Below are 17,894 nucleotides of genomic sequence, written 5' to 3' on the forward strand. Positions count from 1 at the left end.
ATCTTGGCCAAAATTTATTTCACATAAAAATATGCATTATGTACCCAGGTGCAGCCTGGACAAAACATTTTTCCTATAAAAAATAAATAAATACATTATGCACTCGGGTGCAACCAGCAAACACCTATTTCCCGTAATAATTATACTTTATGTACTCAGGTGCATCTTGTGTGCTTCGCGGATAATCTAGGTTTATCCTAGTAATCATGTACAATATACTACACAGAACCAAAAATTTTAGTTGATGATCCTGAGCAATAAATCCGGCACCATTACCATCACATTCACTATTAAATCATCAACCAAAAAAAAATATTAAAGAAGAAAAATAAGAAGAACAACAAAAAATTCAAAAATATATATTATGTACTCGGGTGCATCTAGGCCAAAACCGCTTTTCCTATTAGAATATACATTACGCACTTAGGTGCATCTTTAATATTCCGTGGATTAGTCTAAGTTTAACCTAGTAATCACCTAGTATGAATGGACATACAATATTTTTGAGTAAGTGGATAACATAGTATAAAATGCATGAGACTTGTTAATTACATCGATTAGATCAGGTATTTTGAGTAAGATGATAACATTTCCTCGAAGATGCGTACAGTGAGCTTAATTGCGAAAGGGAAAATGAACCCAAATTCCAGTTCCTGCTAAACTAAACAAAGATTCCTTTTAAGCCATCAGGTTTGACCTATTCACGTTAACCAAAATCTAACAAACAAAAAACACTGTCGATTAATAATCCTGTTTTATAGACAAACAAATCAAGTTAAATGAACAGTGCAAAATGACATCTAAAACACAAAATTCGGTAATCACTCATCAATCAGTTTAGCTAAGTAGTTAACTCAGTTTAAAACCAAAATTATACTGCAATTTAAAATCGTACATGTTTGAGATAAAATTGAGACTTCGATGAAAAGTAAAAAGGTACAAAAAAAGAGATGGGTGGAGATGGTGCTGGTTTTAGTGGTGCTGGTGTCGATGGTGAAGGATCTGTACCATCCAAATCCATTGCAGTGCTCTATCCATCAGTATCAAAGTATAAAGAAGATAACGATTATTTTCTAGTATCAATGATAGCCAATTTGGCATATGTTAAGGCAATAATGTTAGATTAACCCCCGAAATTTAAAAACAGTTGTCCATGACCTTTGTGTCAATTTAGTTACACTTGTTCGAAAATTTTCGTCGGATTTTTCCCGGTAAGTATATATAGCATCACTTGGGTTAAGAATTACTGATATATATATATTCCTGTCCTTGAAAAATAAAAGAAAATGCGTATATTCATATACGCTGCCAATCGTTTCTTGGTATATGTACGATTTTCATTTCCTTACGTAATAGAAAAACTCCATTCAACTTAAATAAGTAAATGAAACTAGCATGGATGTTCCCGCAACGGAAAAATCATCGGCTGACGCAGGTTTCACAATAAACTATGTACAACATTGTTCTTGTGAACTCTTTTGACAAGAAAAGGGCAAATTAAATTAAAAATAATAGACGTCACCAAAGAGGCGGCTTAGAAAAAAATCGGCTAGAAAAAAATAATAGTAGTGACATCTAAAGAGGCGGCTTAGAAAAAAATCGGCTAACTGTTGTTATTGCCAACAGCAACATTCCAATTACAAATAAGATTACTAACAGAAAAACCATCAAATAGTTTGGTAGTAGAAACCCAATTAAACATAATGCATTTAACAGAAATAGTTAGTTGCTCCCAATTTCTAGAAATAATTAAAACGACAAAGCTTTTCGAAACAGACGGTTTTCAGCTTTCTGTATATTTTGCCAAATGTTGTATCACACAGGTAGCCCCAAAAAGAAGGTTACGAAGTACCAGTTAACTCCAGGGTGCTCCAATCCGTTCCCAATGTTAGGCATGCATTGATCAAGTTAGTTCATCAAAGACAGGAGGAGTTAGTTTCAAGGAAGAATCGCAAGGTGGCCAATGTTGGCCTTAGTTTCAGTTCTAACATCAACAGCAATTGAACTTTCAGGCGCGAACAGCTGGTGCATTTACGGTATGTTCATGCTATTTATCTCTGCTTCCTCCGTCCACTTTCGTTGTTTTTCCCCCACAAGATTGTTTGGAATAATAATGTGACGACCAAAATTAGTTTCTTTTACGTGGTTGGTTTATCGTAATTCCTTACTAGCACAAGATAATTTAGAAAGGAAAGGAAAGGGAGAAGTTGGTAAATAGATGTTATATGTGCAAGAAGGAATGAGAAACTATAAATCACTTGTTACTTCATTGTTTAGTAGCTCACTCTATATGGGATGTGTTTCTAAGTGGTCTTGGAGTGGGAAGACCTCCATGAGATGACATAAAGGATGCTTTTAAAGATAGAGATAAAGACTGATTTCACAACGGCCGAGAATTTCATTTGGAACATCCCACCTTATGTTATTTGTTGGAACATCCGGAAAGAACGAAATCAACGAATATTTGTCGCAGACGCAAAAAAGAAAGACGTTCAAAAGGCCGTACTAGAGATTAAGGAAAGTATTTTGTATTGGTCTCATCCCTCAAAGGCGCTCCGCGAAATTAGATTTGAATGTTAGTTTTCAAATGGAAAGAGTTAGTCAGGAGATAGTCGCCTTGTTGTTAAATCTTTCACTTTTTCCTTCACCTTGGTCCATTATATGGTCTTGAAGTATTGTAACTCTTTCATTCATTATTCTTTCCTATAAAATTATATCATTGTTATAAACGCGTAATTATGTTAAGAATATTTAAGGTGAATCTCGTTTATTATTGGGAAGTCCTCGTGTTTAGCCTTATAAATAGAGGTTCTAATGTTTGTCTAACACACATGAATAAGAAATCTCTCTCTTTTCTTCTCCCTATTTTCTGTCTCCTTCTCTTTTTACAAGACGTTATCATGCACGTTGCTCTACCAACTGATCCATGAAAACGAAGAAGATTCTATACATCTAAATCTAACTTTTTCTTTTGGTTTGATTTGATTATTTCTTTCTTCTCTAATTTTTATGGGACTAAATAAGTTTTTATATTGGCTTATTTTAGGTATACACCGTGAACTAATCTCGGCTAAGTGTCACAGAATTACAGTATCCTTACTGGATCGCATGGATTAAAGTGGTAACAATCACTTCATGGTTCGTTAAAAAAATAAAAAAGAGAAAAAGAAAAAAAGAATGTTTTTCTAACGTAAGCGTTATTGACAAGAAAAAAAGAATTAAAAAAAGAATTTTTTTTTAGGAAAAGAGGCAAATCCTCATATATTCATCAGATAACTGTTACAGCGAGTCAACTCGGTTACAAGACTGACCAGACGATTAATAACAAAACCTAGATTCAGCAAGCAGACAACGGAGTTATACCATTTTACAATATTAGTTGATAACCTATTTTCAAGAGAAGATCTACCAATCCCATTCTGATTCATAAGTAACAAGACTAGTTTAAATGGCCTGATCTGGATTAAAAGTATCATATCCAAATCAATAAACAAATCTACATTCAATAGATATGTAAGGATCCAAAGATCCATCTATTTTTCAAGCTTTTTCTGAAAGCTATAGTAACACATTTGACAATGGAATAACGTAAGTGTTACTCCACCAACATATTATACCTGAAATAAGCCAATATAAAAGATCCAACCATTTTTTTTTTGGACTTATCCTAACTTAAGTGTTATTGACAAGAAAAAAAAATTAAAAAAAGAATTTTTTTTGGACAGTTCCGTCAGCCACCAACATATTATACGGTGATGGTTTCTTGCACATGCCCCTTTATTTGGATTTAGGTGCTAGCATTTTAATACAGTTGTCGATAATATATATCTATATTTTTAATCCTTCTTTAACTTACATGGTAATTCCTTTTGTTTAAAGTATGGGTTATCAAATATGTACGACCATACTATTTTCATGTACGATGATCAACTTTGGAAGTAGAGTTTTGATTTCCTTTCTTCTCTCATTTGTATTTTTTTTATAGAGAAAGAAAAATAAAATCCATCAAATAATAGTTTACAGTTTTTATTGCTCTAATAAAATTGTAATTACCAAATGTTGGTGTTGTCATAATTTAACTACTTTTACAATAATGAATCACATGTATGGTTGAAAAACCTACGGCCAATTAAATTTGGTATATTAATCCGTTGGATTTAGAACATGCGATTTTTATTTTTGGTTTCCATTTATTTATAAGAAACCATTCATCAAACATAAGATGGATTTTCCATATCCGGTGATGAACGACAGTATCTTTTATTTGTCGATACGATTTCGTTAATTGTACAAACCAATTCATATTGATTTTTTCTCATCAATTCTTTATAACGAGATGTAAAAATTGGCATTCTAAGAACTCTTAGCCAATTTTGATTACTGATTTCTATTCCTTCAAAGAAATCCTTATCAACCAAACGTAGACTTTTTTGTACAAAGAATACAATAATGATTTCTTTATTTTTCTCAAAAGAATCATTTAAACTAATTGGAATTGAATTTCTCCGTGGATCCTAAAAGGATGAGATTGGCTATTATGGTATTCATAATGCAAACACCAATTGCTGCATTCCTGAGGGCTATTGAGCAAAAAAAAAATTAGTACTTTTTTTCTTTTCTTTTCCCTGTGCTAATCTCCAAACTGCAACTTTATGTTGGAATACAGTAGGACATAAAAGATCAATGGGTGCACACCCGGTTTGTTAGCCAATGCTATTAGTCATCGTAGTGACTATATTGATTTTATTTCTTTTCATAAGGAAAGTGTCCATAATTTCGTTCTAAATTAATATCTCGTTGCCCTTGAAATTACGAAATTACTAGAGATTTGCTTGCTTTTTTTTAATGCTTTTGGTTTTAACATATCATTTTATTTTTGTTTGTGTTCTAAAAGTAATTCATGGTTGATGGTAAATATGTATGTCTATTAACTACATTTTTTTTTATGTCGAAAGACAAATGTCATAATGAGTATATGTCTCGAATTAATAGGATAATACTTTATGAAACTTGAAGTTTTTCGTACATGAGATAAATATAAAATTTCCACCATGATCAGGAGGAGGGTATACACTATCAGAAACTTGTGTTAACTAACTTAAAAGTTATATCCATTTCTCTCCCAACATGATCGAATCGATAAAAGGTTGTCACTATCAATAGGTGTGAAATGTCTCATATTGCATTATATAAGCTTTTGCCTCTTGATAGGAAAATCCAATCACATATAGCAAAAAGTAGCATTTTAGAATAAGCTACAGATAGTACTTCAATAGATTCTATCAAAACAAGATCCACATTCTCATAGTTCATATCTCCTCACCAGAAAATGTGGTGATTATAATGCCTGAGGGCGCTGGTACCAGTAATTTTGTGAATTCTTCATAATATGCATACACTTGATAATTGTGTGGGATCGTGGTAAGCTAATTTTGTTGTTGAATATTACAGTAACTACTAAAATAATAAAGATAGTGGTTGCTAACCCCTCTGCAGAGGAATATCGACATATGTGATTGGTTGGCGTAGAATCCAAATTAAGTTGGATTAGTTTCTCAATTAAAGCAATTTTTTGATCCAAAATTGAACACTTTAAAAATGCCAAGCCTATTAATTAAATAGTGTAGTCATAATGCATTATACGAGAAATTTTCCGTTGTAAAAACGATTTAAGAGTTTCATTTTTGCTCGGACCTTAGGATTGATTTATCAATTGTTCTCTTTATATAATGCACTTGGCGTGGTAGTCTTTGAAGGACTCATATTGCATTGAGACAAGAAATGTGGTCGAAGAACATATTGAATTTGTAATCTTTTGAGGATTCAAATTTTATTCAGATATCCACCTTATTTGCTTATATAAGGTTTAACAATCCTTGATGTGTTTTTAAAAATTTGGTACACAACCAAAAATCCGGATTAATTAGTTGAAGATTTCAACGTTACAGGTCTCTTGAGCAGTCCTTAAAAACACTAAAATCCACTCTTTAACAACATATTCTATTATTTTTCTTTCTTAAATCTGCAGTTAGAATTATGCTAGCTTAAACTCGTCTTTGAGGTAGACTAGAGTTATGATTTTGATGCTCGTTTTCTGTAATACTCAGTTGAGTTAGCATTAATAAATCGTCAAAAGTTGTACTCTTTTTCCGTTCGTTTCAGATTTTGTCCCACGTGGTTTTCCCGAAAAGGTTTTAACGAGGCCACATCTTGTTGGAATTTAATTATTTTATTTTATTTAAAAGGTTGATATTTGTGCTCTTTTTCCTTCGTCCAATTTGTTTTTCCCCAATTGGGTTTTACTGGCAAGGTTTTTAGTGAGGCAATTTAATTCAACATGGTGGTCATCTAAGGGGGAGTTGTATAATTTGGTTATTTGGTGGATTCCTCCTGTTAACTAGGTCATTTTGTTAGACCAAATCAACATAACAAGCCTTTAGTAATTTGGATGTCATTCCGATCCACATTAGGTATGACCACAAATACACTTTTATAATTTATACACATCTTGGCTCTAGCTATGTTGAAGAAATTACATCAACAACTTCTGCAAATCATCTCGGAAAGCTAACAATCCATGACACAAGTTCTCAATATGTTGAAGAAGAATGTAGACTTCACAAAAGTATTAATCGAAGACAATACTGCTTGTCTAACACAAAAGAAGACTTCATCAACTATCTGATATCTTCATGAAAGCACTACAATCATCCGCGTTCAAGAAATCGTTCATCGAAATTTGGAATTATCGACTCAAAGATTTGCAAACCAAGATTTAACTGAACTACTTATCAGGGGGAGCATCATAGTGAAAGGTATTTTAGAGGACTATCACGTTCTACTTTTTTTCCTTCGTCAAGGTTTTGTCCTACTGGGTTTTACTTGTCAAGGTTTTAATGAGGCAACATATGCATGTCCAGCTCGGTTCTAAGTTTGCTCACAATTGTACTATTTTCCCTTCGATCAGGTTTTGTCCCTTTGTGGTTTCCTGACAAGGTTTTAACGAGGAAATTAGCTTAAACACAATTTCATCATGGGTGGTGTTATAAACATGAAATTATGTTAAGAATATCTAGAGTGAATCTCGTTTATAATTGGGATGCCCTTGTGTCTAGTCTTATAAATAGAGGCTCTAATGTTTGTCTAGTACGCACATGAGTAAGAAATCTCTCTCTTTTCTTCTCCCTATTTTCTGTCTCCTTCTCCTTTTACAAGAATGGGTTTATTGATAAAAAAAATAAAAAAATAAAAAATAATTGGTGTTGGCGAGTTTTAAACTCAGGTCACTGGTATCATCACCCAGTGACTTTACCACTGTACTACAGTGACACCGACAAAAAAAATAAAATAAAAATAACTTTCAGGCGTGAATGCCTATAACTTTGATAAACCTTTGTTAAAAGTATATAATGAAGACATATCCTAATATTCGCCCGGCAAAGAACTGTTGTGCGTTGGTCAGGGAGGTTGACGTAAATTGTATTTGTACATATGCTACTAAAGAATGTTGCAAAACTCATTAGCATGCATGAAGTTTCTTATGTTGCTTTTATCTGTGGAAGAAAAATTTCTCCCATAAAAAATGTGGAAGTATTGGAATTGGTTCGGCGTAAAAAGTTGGATCTACGGAATAAGAGATGCAAAATAGAAGAACAACTGAATGAATAAGTGATAAGACATGAGACATGATATGAAAATCTAGGAATATAAGCAGACATTTATAGTATCAATAATTTACCTGGCTAAATTGGGGTATATGTCACTTAATTGGGGCCTATGGATTTTTTCATCCATCCCATAAAGAATGATAAGGGGTGTCAAAGTTTGATGAAACTACCATTTTACCCTCTATTAAATATTAATACTACTAATTTGTCCCCATTAAATCCTAATCATAAAAATAAAAACTAAAATCAAAATCATAAAACTAAAATCATAAAATTTAAAAACTAAAATCAAAATCAAAATCATAAAACTAAAATCATAAAATTAAAAACTAAAATCAAATTCATTTCTATCCCCACTTCAACTGATTCTTCTTCTTTTCTTCTCAACCCAATCCTATAAACTAGGTTTGATTAACATAAAATTGCTCAAAAATTGAAAATTTTGAAATCAAATTTTTCATGGTTTATTAGAATCGGTTAACGTTAATGTATATGTGATCCGATTGCAAATAGAAATGGTTTATGTTCATGCCGACAAAGACCGATTGTCCTTGATACGTTTTCTGGTTCGAGAAATTTGAACCAGAATCGGATTACATTAGCATTTATAAAAACCGATTGTTGATGTATACTGTTAGAATCGTATTTTAAATGTGTGTCGAGTAAACCGATTGTTGTTCTCAATTTTTTTGTATCTTTTTTTTGTTAGAATCGGATTACATGAGCATTATTATAAACCGATTCCTGTTGTGCAATGTCAGGAATCGATTTTTACATATGTATCGTGCAAAAACCGATTCTGCTTAACCCATTTTTTTTCCAGTTAATACTCGATCATAAAATGAGTATGAAATCCTACTCGATTTCATTTCATTAACTTGAGTATATAATGAATTTTAATTTTATTTGATGTTTAACAACACATAATTCACAGATAAAAAAGAGAAAATTTACCCACAATCGGTTTACCTTCATGCCAATATAAACCGATTATGGATAATCGGTTGATTTTCGTCTCCATATAAACCGATTCTGGGTAGAAGCTAGTTTCAAAAAATCTCTGTATGTTTTTTAGAGTACAATTGGTATATGTTTTTGACAACATATATCCATTGTGAGTTGGTATTCTTAAAAAAAAAAAAAAAAAAAAAAAAAAAAAAAAAAAAAAAAAAAAAATGGATCTAAGGACGGCCAAATTTTTGGAGCCGTCCCAACAAGGTATCAGTTAGGACGGTTAGAGTTGAGCCGTCGGAAGTGTTAGTTTTTCTGCACGGTTTTGACTAACCGTCCATAATTGTGTACCATTTGACACGGTTTTTAATTTGCCGTCCCTAGTAGATCTGGACCGTTTTTTTATAAGCCGTAGCTAGTTTCCACATTTTACTTCGTCAACCCCACCATTTTGTATGAATAGTGATGACATCTGTTCGTCACATAACACGTGGACAAAATTTGCCTTCTCAATTTCCCCCAAAAAGAACTCCCGCAGTTTGCCCCAAATTATTTCACTTTGCCGCTCAACGTAAACCTATATTTTCCTTTCGCCTCTCTCTCTTTTTTTTTTTTCTATTTCGCACTCTAAATCTTCACTTTCTTCTACTCGATTTTGGATTTTAGGGTTCCATTTTGCGAAGGTGATTTTGTGAATTTTTCATTATAATTGTGTATTTAGTTAAATTGGTTTCTTCACGTTGATTTGAAATCATCTGTTTGGGTACTTGAGTGTTTATGATTGGTATGTTTTCAGATGCAAGGATATATGATAACATGATTTAGTTGGTAAAATGTTATTTATTTGTTGATTCCCCTGTACTATTAGGAATATGGAAATGAACTAATACAGGGATAGCTTATTGACAGGTTTTATATCATTATCAGAAGGTCTAGGCATGTTTCAGAAACCTTGGAAGCTAGTTTCTTGTTTGGCTGATTTTTTTTTTTTTTAATTGGTGTTTTTTGATATTTTTAGTCTGACTTGAGAAAGTGATAAATGAGGGAGTTAATGGTATCATTTGTTCATTTCCTTGGACCATCTTCTTTGATTGTGATTTGATGGTTTTCTTAAATATTTGTTTGTTTAGTAAGAACTATTCTCATAAGAGCATCTACTTGAACTACTTTTATATATCTGCTATCATCTATTGTTGCACAACTGATTCATGTTCACGCTGCAATTTTTTCTTCTTCTATTGGGTGTGTGGCGTATGTATGCTTGTGTGGCTGCTGGTTACCACTAATTTTAAGTTTGTTTCTTAGTTAATTTGTAGAAAGCATGGATAAAAGTTGGGTTCATAAGGATCGGTGGGGTAAGGATTACCAAGATGGTGTACGGTCATTCTTAGGATTACCAAGTTGGGTTCATAAGGATCCCGATGGGTGCACTTTGCCCGCAAACCACACACAATGTAAGAAGATGCTCTCAGAGTTGGGATTGTCGTATAATAAAATTGATGCATGTCCAAACGATTGTATGCTTTGCTATAAGGAGACCGCTGATGATGTAGAATGTCGTTACAAAGATGGAAAAGGGAAAACACCAGCTAAGATTCTTCGTCACTTTCCTTTGAAGCCAAGGCTACAGCGGTTGTATATGTGCTCTAAGACTGCAGAAAATATGATATGGCATAAAAAGGTGTGTACGGATGATGGGGTATTGAGACATCCAGCTGATTCTGAAGCTTGGAAGAATTTTGATGATAAGAATCCGTCATTTGCCGCTGAATCAAGGAATATCAGACTAGGTCTAGCAACTGATGGTTTTAGTCCATATCACTCGATGAGAAATCCACATAGCACATGGCATGTGATGATTATACCATACAATTTACCTCCATGGGAATGCATGAAGCAGCCTAACATGATTTTGTCTTTGCTTATACCAGGCCCACATAGTCCAGGTACGATATTTTTTCTTTCCTTTCAATATTTGTACATTTAAAAATTGATGCATATACTATGTCTGAATGTCTGGTCCTAAACTGTTCCATAAGTAACTTAATAGTATAATTGTGGTCATAATATTGTTAAATGTTGGGGCTTTGGTTCTCTTGGGATATTCTGCTTTATTAAATGGTCATAATATTGTTAATATCTTGTTACTTCAGGTAATGACATTGATGACATTGGTTCTCTTGGGATATTCTGTTTGTTGTAGGATGGAGGATAATCACCAGGAGCCGCGTGCAAAGAAAGCTCGAGGTAAAGGGAAGTTGGGGTTCCTAAATGATCTCAAAGATGGAGACAAGGTTCAAGTGGAGTTGTACTGTGGATGCCCTACCGGGGAAACCCGAAAACACCTGGGTCATTACATTGGGTTTTTAGCTAAAGATGGCCGTATGTTGCCATTATCAGTATCCTACTGGAAATATATGGCTCCTGCTCGAATTGAGGCAGCAACGCAAGAAATTAAGGTATTCAAAGAACTTTTTTCTTGTTTACCTTCAAATGCTGATTTATACATTACCGAACAATGACATTATTTACATTTATTTTAGCATATATTTGAATACCCGGAAATACTTGATGACAAAATCATCAACAAACTGAATTTATCCTGGAAGGCACACAAAAGTAACATGAAAAAACAAGGATTCGACGTAAATAGAACTCGGGAAGAAAATCTTGCTCACCGACCTGAAGGTGTTGTGGGAAGTCAGTGGGCTCCCTTGGTTGAAATGTGGGAATCAGAGGAAAACCAAGTAAGTTTAAAATGTCTCGTGTCATTAAAGTCTTACAAACATAAGTGATGTAGTGCAAGATATGGCAGAATCTTATTTGAAAGGAAGAGATCAGCGAAAGAATATTCGTTAACCATGCAAGAATATCTGCATGTTTGTTATTTTTGTTAAGAAATAAGAGATATCTTGCATGATATCGTATTTGGGTAGATTTCCTTTTATTTGCATTAATCTTAGAAGATATTGTCATTAAAGCCTAATAAGGCCTATATATGTCCTCGTCTAAAGAAAAAGAGGACAGACTTTTGAATAATCATATTCTTCCTTTGAGAAGTTTTATCTATGTGTGGTTTCTTCCGTTTCCAGTACTAACATCCTACACCAATTGGTATTCAGAATCTGGGTATCGATCCTTCCAACATGGTTCGTGGTAGAGGTCAGGGTGGTCCTCGCGAAGCTCTAGTTGAGGAGGTGATGGAGAGAACTCGATATGATGAATTATCACGCACGGTTGAGCAGCTCGCCGGTCAAGTAGCAACATTGTTACAACGACATGAGCGCCGTCGTCCTCCTACGGATGCATCCAATTCGGATGGAACAGATGACGATACGGATACTGAAAACCCCTTTGCTGGGCGTGAGCGTGATTCTAGGAGTTGGGAATCGTCATTCCGCATAGAGATTCCTGAGTTTCATGGTAGCGGTTTATCACCGGAAGATTGTATAGACTGGTTCTCTACCGTGGAGGAAGTTCTGGAATTTAAGAGGGTTCCTGATGATCGAGTGGTTTCGCTTGTGGCTACGCGCTTTCGCGGAAGGGCTGCTGTTTGGTGGCGTCAGTTGAAAGCATCTAGAATTCAGAAAGGTAAACCTCCTATTTCTTCCTGGATTAGGCTTGAAAAGTGCATGCGTTCGGCCTTTTTACCCTTTAACTATACAAGGGAACTCTATATTCGTTTACAAAATCTTCGTCAGGGTTTTCGGTCAATTGATGAATATACAAAAGAGTTCTATGACTTGGTCACACGATCAGGTATTACAGACACCGAAGACCAACTTGTTTATCGATACTTAGGGGGCTTGCGAGAGACTTTTCAAGATACCCTTAATCTGTTTGACTATTATTCTGTGTCCGAGGTTCATCAGCGTGCTTTGCGATTGGAGAAACAACTATCTCGTAAGTCGATTCGGGCAGCAACTGGCCGTCCTCTGACTTCTTCTTCTCATACTGCTTCCGCTCAACCGATTGTTAGTACGCCTACGAAGTCTGGTCCTAAGTGCTATCGTTGTGGAGATCCAAATCACTTGGCAAACGAGTGTCGCAAGGCTGGAAGACCGGGTAAGGCTTTGCTTACAGAAGTGGATACTACTGCTGATGTCTTTGCTGATGCGGAAGAGACAGCAGCTGAGTTCGATGAGGTGTTCCTGCCAGGTGACCAAGGTGACTGTCTGATGATCTACCGTCGTTCATTTCTTACTCCTAAAGCTGACGCTGACGAGTCATGGCTACGAAAGAACATCTTCCAGACAACGTGTACCATTGCAGGAAAGGTGTGTCGTTTGATCGTTGATTCCGGCAGCTGTGAAAACGTGGTGTCTGACGAGGCTGTTCGGAAACTCAAGCTTCCCACAGAAAAACATCCTAGCCCATATTCCCTTCATTGGCTTAGTAAGGGATCCGAGGTAAATATTTCCAGACGTTGCCTTGTGAAGTTTTCAATTGGTTCTGTCTATGAAGATGCCGTGTGGTGTGATGTCGTGGTGATGGATGCCTGTCATCTGCTGTTGGGTCGACCATGGCAATACGATAGGGCAGTGACTCATGATGGTAAGCTGAACACATACTCATTCATATTTAAGCATACTCGTGTTACCCTGGTTCCTGCCAATATGACAGTCAACGTACCTGCTTCTTCCGTGGCTTCCAATTTTCTTTCTTGGCGTCCGTTTGAGAACGAGATGCTCACTGAAGGGATGGTGTTACTCTTGTGTGGTCTCTCTCTTGAGTCTACAGCTGCTATGGAAGTTCCGGCGTGTATGCAGGAGCTATTATCGGACTTTGAGGATATCTTCCCAGATAATCTTCCAGAGGGTTTACCTCCTTCCCGAGCTATTCAGCACCGGATAGACTTGGTGCCTGGTTCAGTGCTTCCTAATCGAGCTCATTATCGCATGAGTCCAAAAGAATATATGGAGCTACAACGACAAGTGGGGGAGTTATTAGCCAAAGGCCTTATCAGGGAGAGTCTCAGCCCTTGCGCAGTTCCTGCGTTGCTCATTCCTAAGAAGGATGGTACCTGGCGCATGTGCGTGGATAGTCGTGCTATTAATAAGATTACGGTAAAGTATCGTTTTCCTATTCCTCGGTTGGACGATATACTTGACCAGCTTCATGGTGCTACAGTTTTTAGTAAATTGGATTTGCGTAGTGGCTACCATCAGATTCGTATACGGCCAGGAGATGAATGGAAGACCGCTTTTAAAACAAGGGAAGGACTTTATGAATGGTTGGTGATGCCGTTTGGTCTCTCCAATGCTCCTAGTACATTTATGCGCGTAATGAACGAAGTATTAAAACCATTTCTAGGTAAGTTTGTTGTCGTTTATTTCGATGACATATTGGTTTATAGTACTAACTTGGACTGTCACTTATGTCATCTTCGTGAGGTCTTAGTAGTTTTACGCCAACAACATTTTTTTGCTGCTCCAAAGAAGTGTGTTTTTTGTACGGATCGTATTCTGTTTCTCGGATACGTCATATCCAAGGATGGCATCTCGGTGGATGAGTCTAAGGTTGATGCTGTACGCACTTGGCCTTGCCCCCAAACAATCCATGAGGCTCGGAGTTTTCACGGGTTTGCGTCTTTTTATCGGAGATTTATTCCTCATTTTAGCACGATAGCAGCGGCAATCACCGACTGCATGAAAAATGGTAAATTTGCATGGACAGAAGAGGCAACAGCAAGCTTCATCTTGCTCAAAGAGAAGCTTTGTTCGGCTCCTATTTTAGCTTTACCCGATTTTTCTTTGCCGTTCGAAGTTCACACAGACGCCTCTAAGGTTGGTATTGGTGCCGTCTTAAGCCAAACAGGTAAGCCGGTCGCCTTTTTCAGTGAAAAGTTGAATGGAGCCAAGCGTAATTATAGCACGTACGAATTGGAGTTTTATGCCATCATACAGACTCTCAAGCACTGGCGTCATTATTTGATTCATTCCGAATTTGTTTTGTTTACTGACCACGACGCTCTCAAGCACATAGGTAATCAAGACAAGATGAATGCACGACAGGTTAAGTGGGCTAGCTATCTGCAGGATTTCACGTTCGTCCTCAAACACAAAGCTGGTAGTCAAAACCGTGTGGCTGATGGTCTGAGTCGTCGTCGTAGCCTCTTAACATCCCTGCGGACGGAAGTATTGGGGTTTGACTCGTTTGCTACATTATACCAATCAGACCCATATTTTTCTGTCATATTGGAAGCTGTACGTGCAGGCAATAATCCACAATTCTCCTTGCTGGACGGCTTTCTCTTCAAGGGTACTCGACTGTGCATCCCGTCCTGTAGCTTGCGATTGAAGATCATCCAGGAGATACATAACGAAGGTCACTTTGGTCGTGACAAAACGTTCCAACTGATCTCTTTCTCCTATTTTTGGCCGCGTCTGTTTAAGGAGGTACAACGATTTGTCTCCCGTTGTCACGTCTGTCAGATCTCTAAAGGGTCAGCTACGAATGCGGGTCTTTATATGCCGTTACCAATTCCTTCAAAGCCATGGACTGATATTAGTATGGACTTTGTCGTCGGTTTGCCGCGCACTCAACAAGGAATGGATTCTGTTTTTGTTATTGTTGACAGATTTTCCAAGATGTCACATTTTGTAGCATGCAAGAAGACTACGGACGCGGTTAATGTGGCGCTATTATTTTTCAGACATGTATACCGTCTGCATGGTCTTCCGGAATCCATCGTTTCTGACCGTGATTCTAAATTTCTTAGTCATTTTTGGAGGTGCCTTTGGAAATTGTTACGTACGGAGCTAAAATTCAGCAGCGCTTATCACCCACAAACGGATGGACAGACAGAGGTAGTGAACCGTTCTCTTGGGAATTTACTTCGTAGTTTGGTTGGGTCTCACACTAAGCAATGGGATCAACATCTGTTTCAAGCTGAATTCGCTTTCAATAGAGCAATTCATAGAAGCACAGGGTTTAGTCCTTTTCAAGTGGTCTGTGGGTTTAACCCTCGTTCCTCACTCGACCTAGCACCGGTTCCAGACCTACAACGTGTGCATACCACTGCGGATGCGTTAGTGGAGAATCTTCACCACATTCATGAGATTGCTGCTCAAAATTTGGTAGCTTCTTCTACCAAATATAAAACGGCCGCTGATAAGCATCGTCGTCATGTTGAATTTGAGGTAGGTGATTTCGTCTGGGCTGTGCTTATTAAGGAACGTTTTTCGGCGGGTACGTACAACAAGTTAGGTCCTCGCAAGGTTGGTCCATTTGAAATAATCGAAAAACTCAACACCAATGCTTACCGTCTGAAGCTTCCCAGTCATATTCATACGGCTGATGTGTTCAATGTGCGTCATCTAATTCCCTACCACGGCGACTCGTCCGATGATGATCTTCCTAACCTGCCTAATTCGAGGGCGAATTTCCTCTTTCCCGGGGAGAATGATGTAGTGCAAGATATGGCAGAATCTTATTTGAAAGGAAGAGATCAGCGAAAGAATATTCGTTAACCATGCAAGAATATCTGCATGTTTGTTATTTTTGTTAAGAAATAAGAGATATCTTGCATGATATCGTATTTGGGTAGATTTCCTTTTATTTGCATTAATCTTAGAAGATATTGTCATTAAAGCCTAATAAGGCCTATATATGTCCTCGTCTAAAGAAAAAGAGGACAGACTTTTGAATAATCATATTCTTCCTTTGAGAAGTTTTATCTATGTGTGGTTTCTTCCGTTTCCAGTACTAACATCCTACACCAATAAGGCATCATGAGCGGTACTAATTTCTGTTGCTATAGAAAATAGCTGCTAAGAATGAAGAAAACAGAGCCAAACAAATTGTCCATCACACTGGTGGCTCTAAGCCACATATGGAGTATGCGAAAGAGGTAAATCTTATGTCAAGTTTGAATCTGTGTGGGTGTCTTTTCATATGTCTTATACAACATAATAAGATCTTTTCTTTACAGTTGGAAGCAAAACTAGGGAAATTCCCTGAACGGCTTGACATATTTGAGGTGACACGTTCAAAGAGAAGCAAAACATCAGACCCATCAGAAGCAGTGATGGATCCTGTTGCAGCTGAGCAATATGTATATTGTTATGATCGTTGTTCTTTTGTTCCAAATGAATCATGACAAACATTTCATTCGCAATTCATACTGGTATTAATTTTGAATTAACCTGATCAATTTGTAGGCTAGGATGGTGGAAATCCAGAAGCAGGCTAACCAACCAGGTTCAGGAGTCGTTTTATCTGGGCGTAGTGATGCAGTTTCTGCTGTGTTGGGACCTGACAAACGAGGTCGGGTTCGTTGTCTTGGTACCGTGAAACCAAAAGAATTCTGGGGTGATGACGCATCACTCAGTAAGGCTGCGGAGTTACAAAGTGAAAATGACAGGCTTAGACAGGCTTTGACAGCTACCAAAGAAGATTTTGAAATGGCTACGAAAAGAATTTTTGGAACTGGAGACACAATTTTCTGCATTGATAAAGCTGGTGGTATGTAACAGTTCCATTTCTTTGTCTTTCAACGAATAATAAAGATTATGCGTTTCTGGTTTTGAAACATACCTGCTGAATGTGATTTTTATTTCAATTTGTTTTCAGATGTCAAGGGGACAACTGCAACCAAACCTGAACAGCGAAGGACTTGATCAGGTATTATGCATTATAACTTTACTAATTGTGCCTAGTAAAGTAAAATGGATGTGAGTTTTATAGTTTTCAACTGCACCACTAATTACTTTACCATTATGAGTTTATAGTTTTCAAATGTACCTGCTGAATGTGAGATTTATTTCAAATTATTTTCAGATGTTAAGGGAACAACTGCAACCAAACCCGAACAACGAAGGACTTGATCAGGTATTATGCATTACTACTTTACTAATTGTTCCAAATAAATTAAAGTGGATGCGGCTCTCTTTTACTGCATAATAAGTTTGGAACGGTTTGGAGCTGTGTAGACCTAACTAGTACAAAATGGTTTGGAGCGAGTTCATATTTTTTTTTTTGGTTGGTTATTTGGTAAGATCGATCTACGAGTGATCCACATTTGTAACAACTTCGATAGATTTGGTGCAGGATTTCTTGGATGCTATGGAATGGAACTAATGCGCAGGGACAAGAAAGCTGTGGAAGCATCAAATGATTTATAACCAAAAGCAAAAGGGCACTCATCAAATGAATCACCACTAATTGCAGTAAAGTAGATATATACACTTTTTTTTGCTGTGGATAAGTATATATACACCATCTAATGTCTTAGAATGTAAAGAGTTTCAGAAGTTTCAGCTCTTAACTTGTGTA

At 36.5% G+C, this 17,894-nt stretch overlaps 1 protein-coding gene across 3 annotated transcripts; it reads left to right on the forward strand.

The window, feature by feature from the left end:
- Positions 1 to 10,193: 10,193 nt before the first annotated feature.
- On the forward strand, positions 10,194 to 17,894 carry LOC113329140. 3 transcript variants are annotated; one of them, XM_026576098.1, is made up of 9 exons: positions 10,194 to 10,564; positions 10,822 to 11,077; positions 11,162 to 11,365; positions 16,381 to 16,470; positions 16,552 to 16,674; positions 16,781 to 17,084; positions 17,193 to 17,243; positions 17,400 to 17,570; positions 17,670 to 17,894. In XM_026576098.1, the coding sequence occupies exons 2-7, from the start codon at positions 10,823 to 10,825 to the stop codon at positions 17,237 to 17,239; spliced, it is 1,023 nt and encodes a 340-aa protein (XP_026431883.1). In that variant the 5' UTR covers positions 10,194 to 10,564; position 10,822; the 3' UTR covers positions 17,240 to 17,243; positions 17,400 to 17,570; positions 17,670 to 17,894. The 3 variants fall into 3 exon arrangements, with proteins under 3 accessions (XP_026431883.1, XP_026431884.1, XP_026431882.1); XM_026576099.1 differs by having other exon boundaries at positions 17,400 to 17,450; positions 17,659 to 17,894; XM_026576097.1 differs by having other exon boundaries at positions 17,400 to 17,450.

Source organism: Papaver somniferum, unplaced genomic scaffold (genome assembly GCF_003573695.1).
Source record: "Papaver somniferum cultivar HN1 unplaced genomic scaffold, ASM357369v1 unplaced-scaffold_115, whole genome shotgun sequence".
In the NCBI taxonomy this organism is placed as follows: domain Eukaryota; kingdom Viridiplantae; phylum Streptophyta; class Magnoliopsida; order Ranunculales; family Papaveraceae; genus Papaver; species Papaver somniferum.

Bases quoted from the DNA above. Each gene is read 5' to 3' on its own strand.
- LOC113329140 (XM_026576098.1), top strand. From the start codon at position 10,823: ATGGAGGATAATCACCAGGAGCCGCGTGCAAAGAAAGCTCGAGGTAAA. The intron at 11,366-16,380 runs GTAAGTTTAAAA...CTGTTGCTATAG, and splicing joins GGGAATCAGAGGAAAACCAA to AAAATAGCTGCTAAGAATGA. The intron at 16,471-16,551 runs GTAAATCTTATG...TTTTCTTTACAG, and splicing joins ATATGGAGTATGCGAAAGAG to TTGGAAGCAAAACTAGGGAA.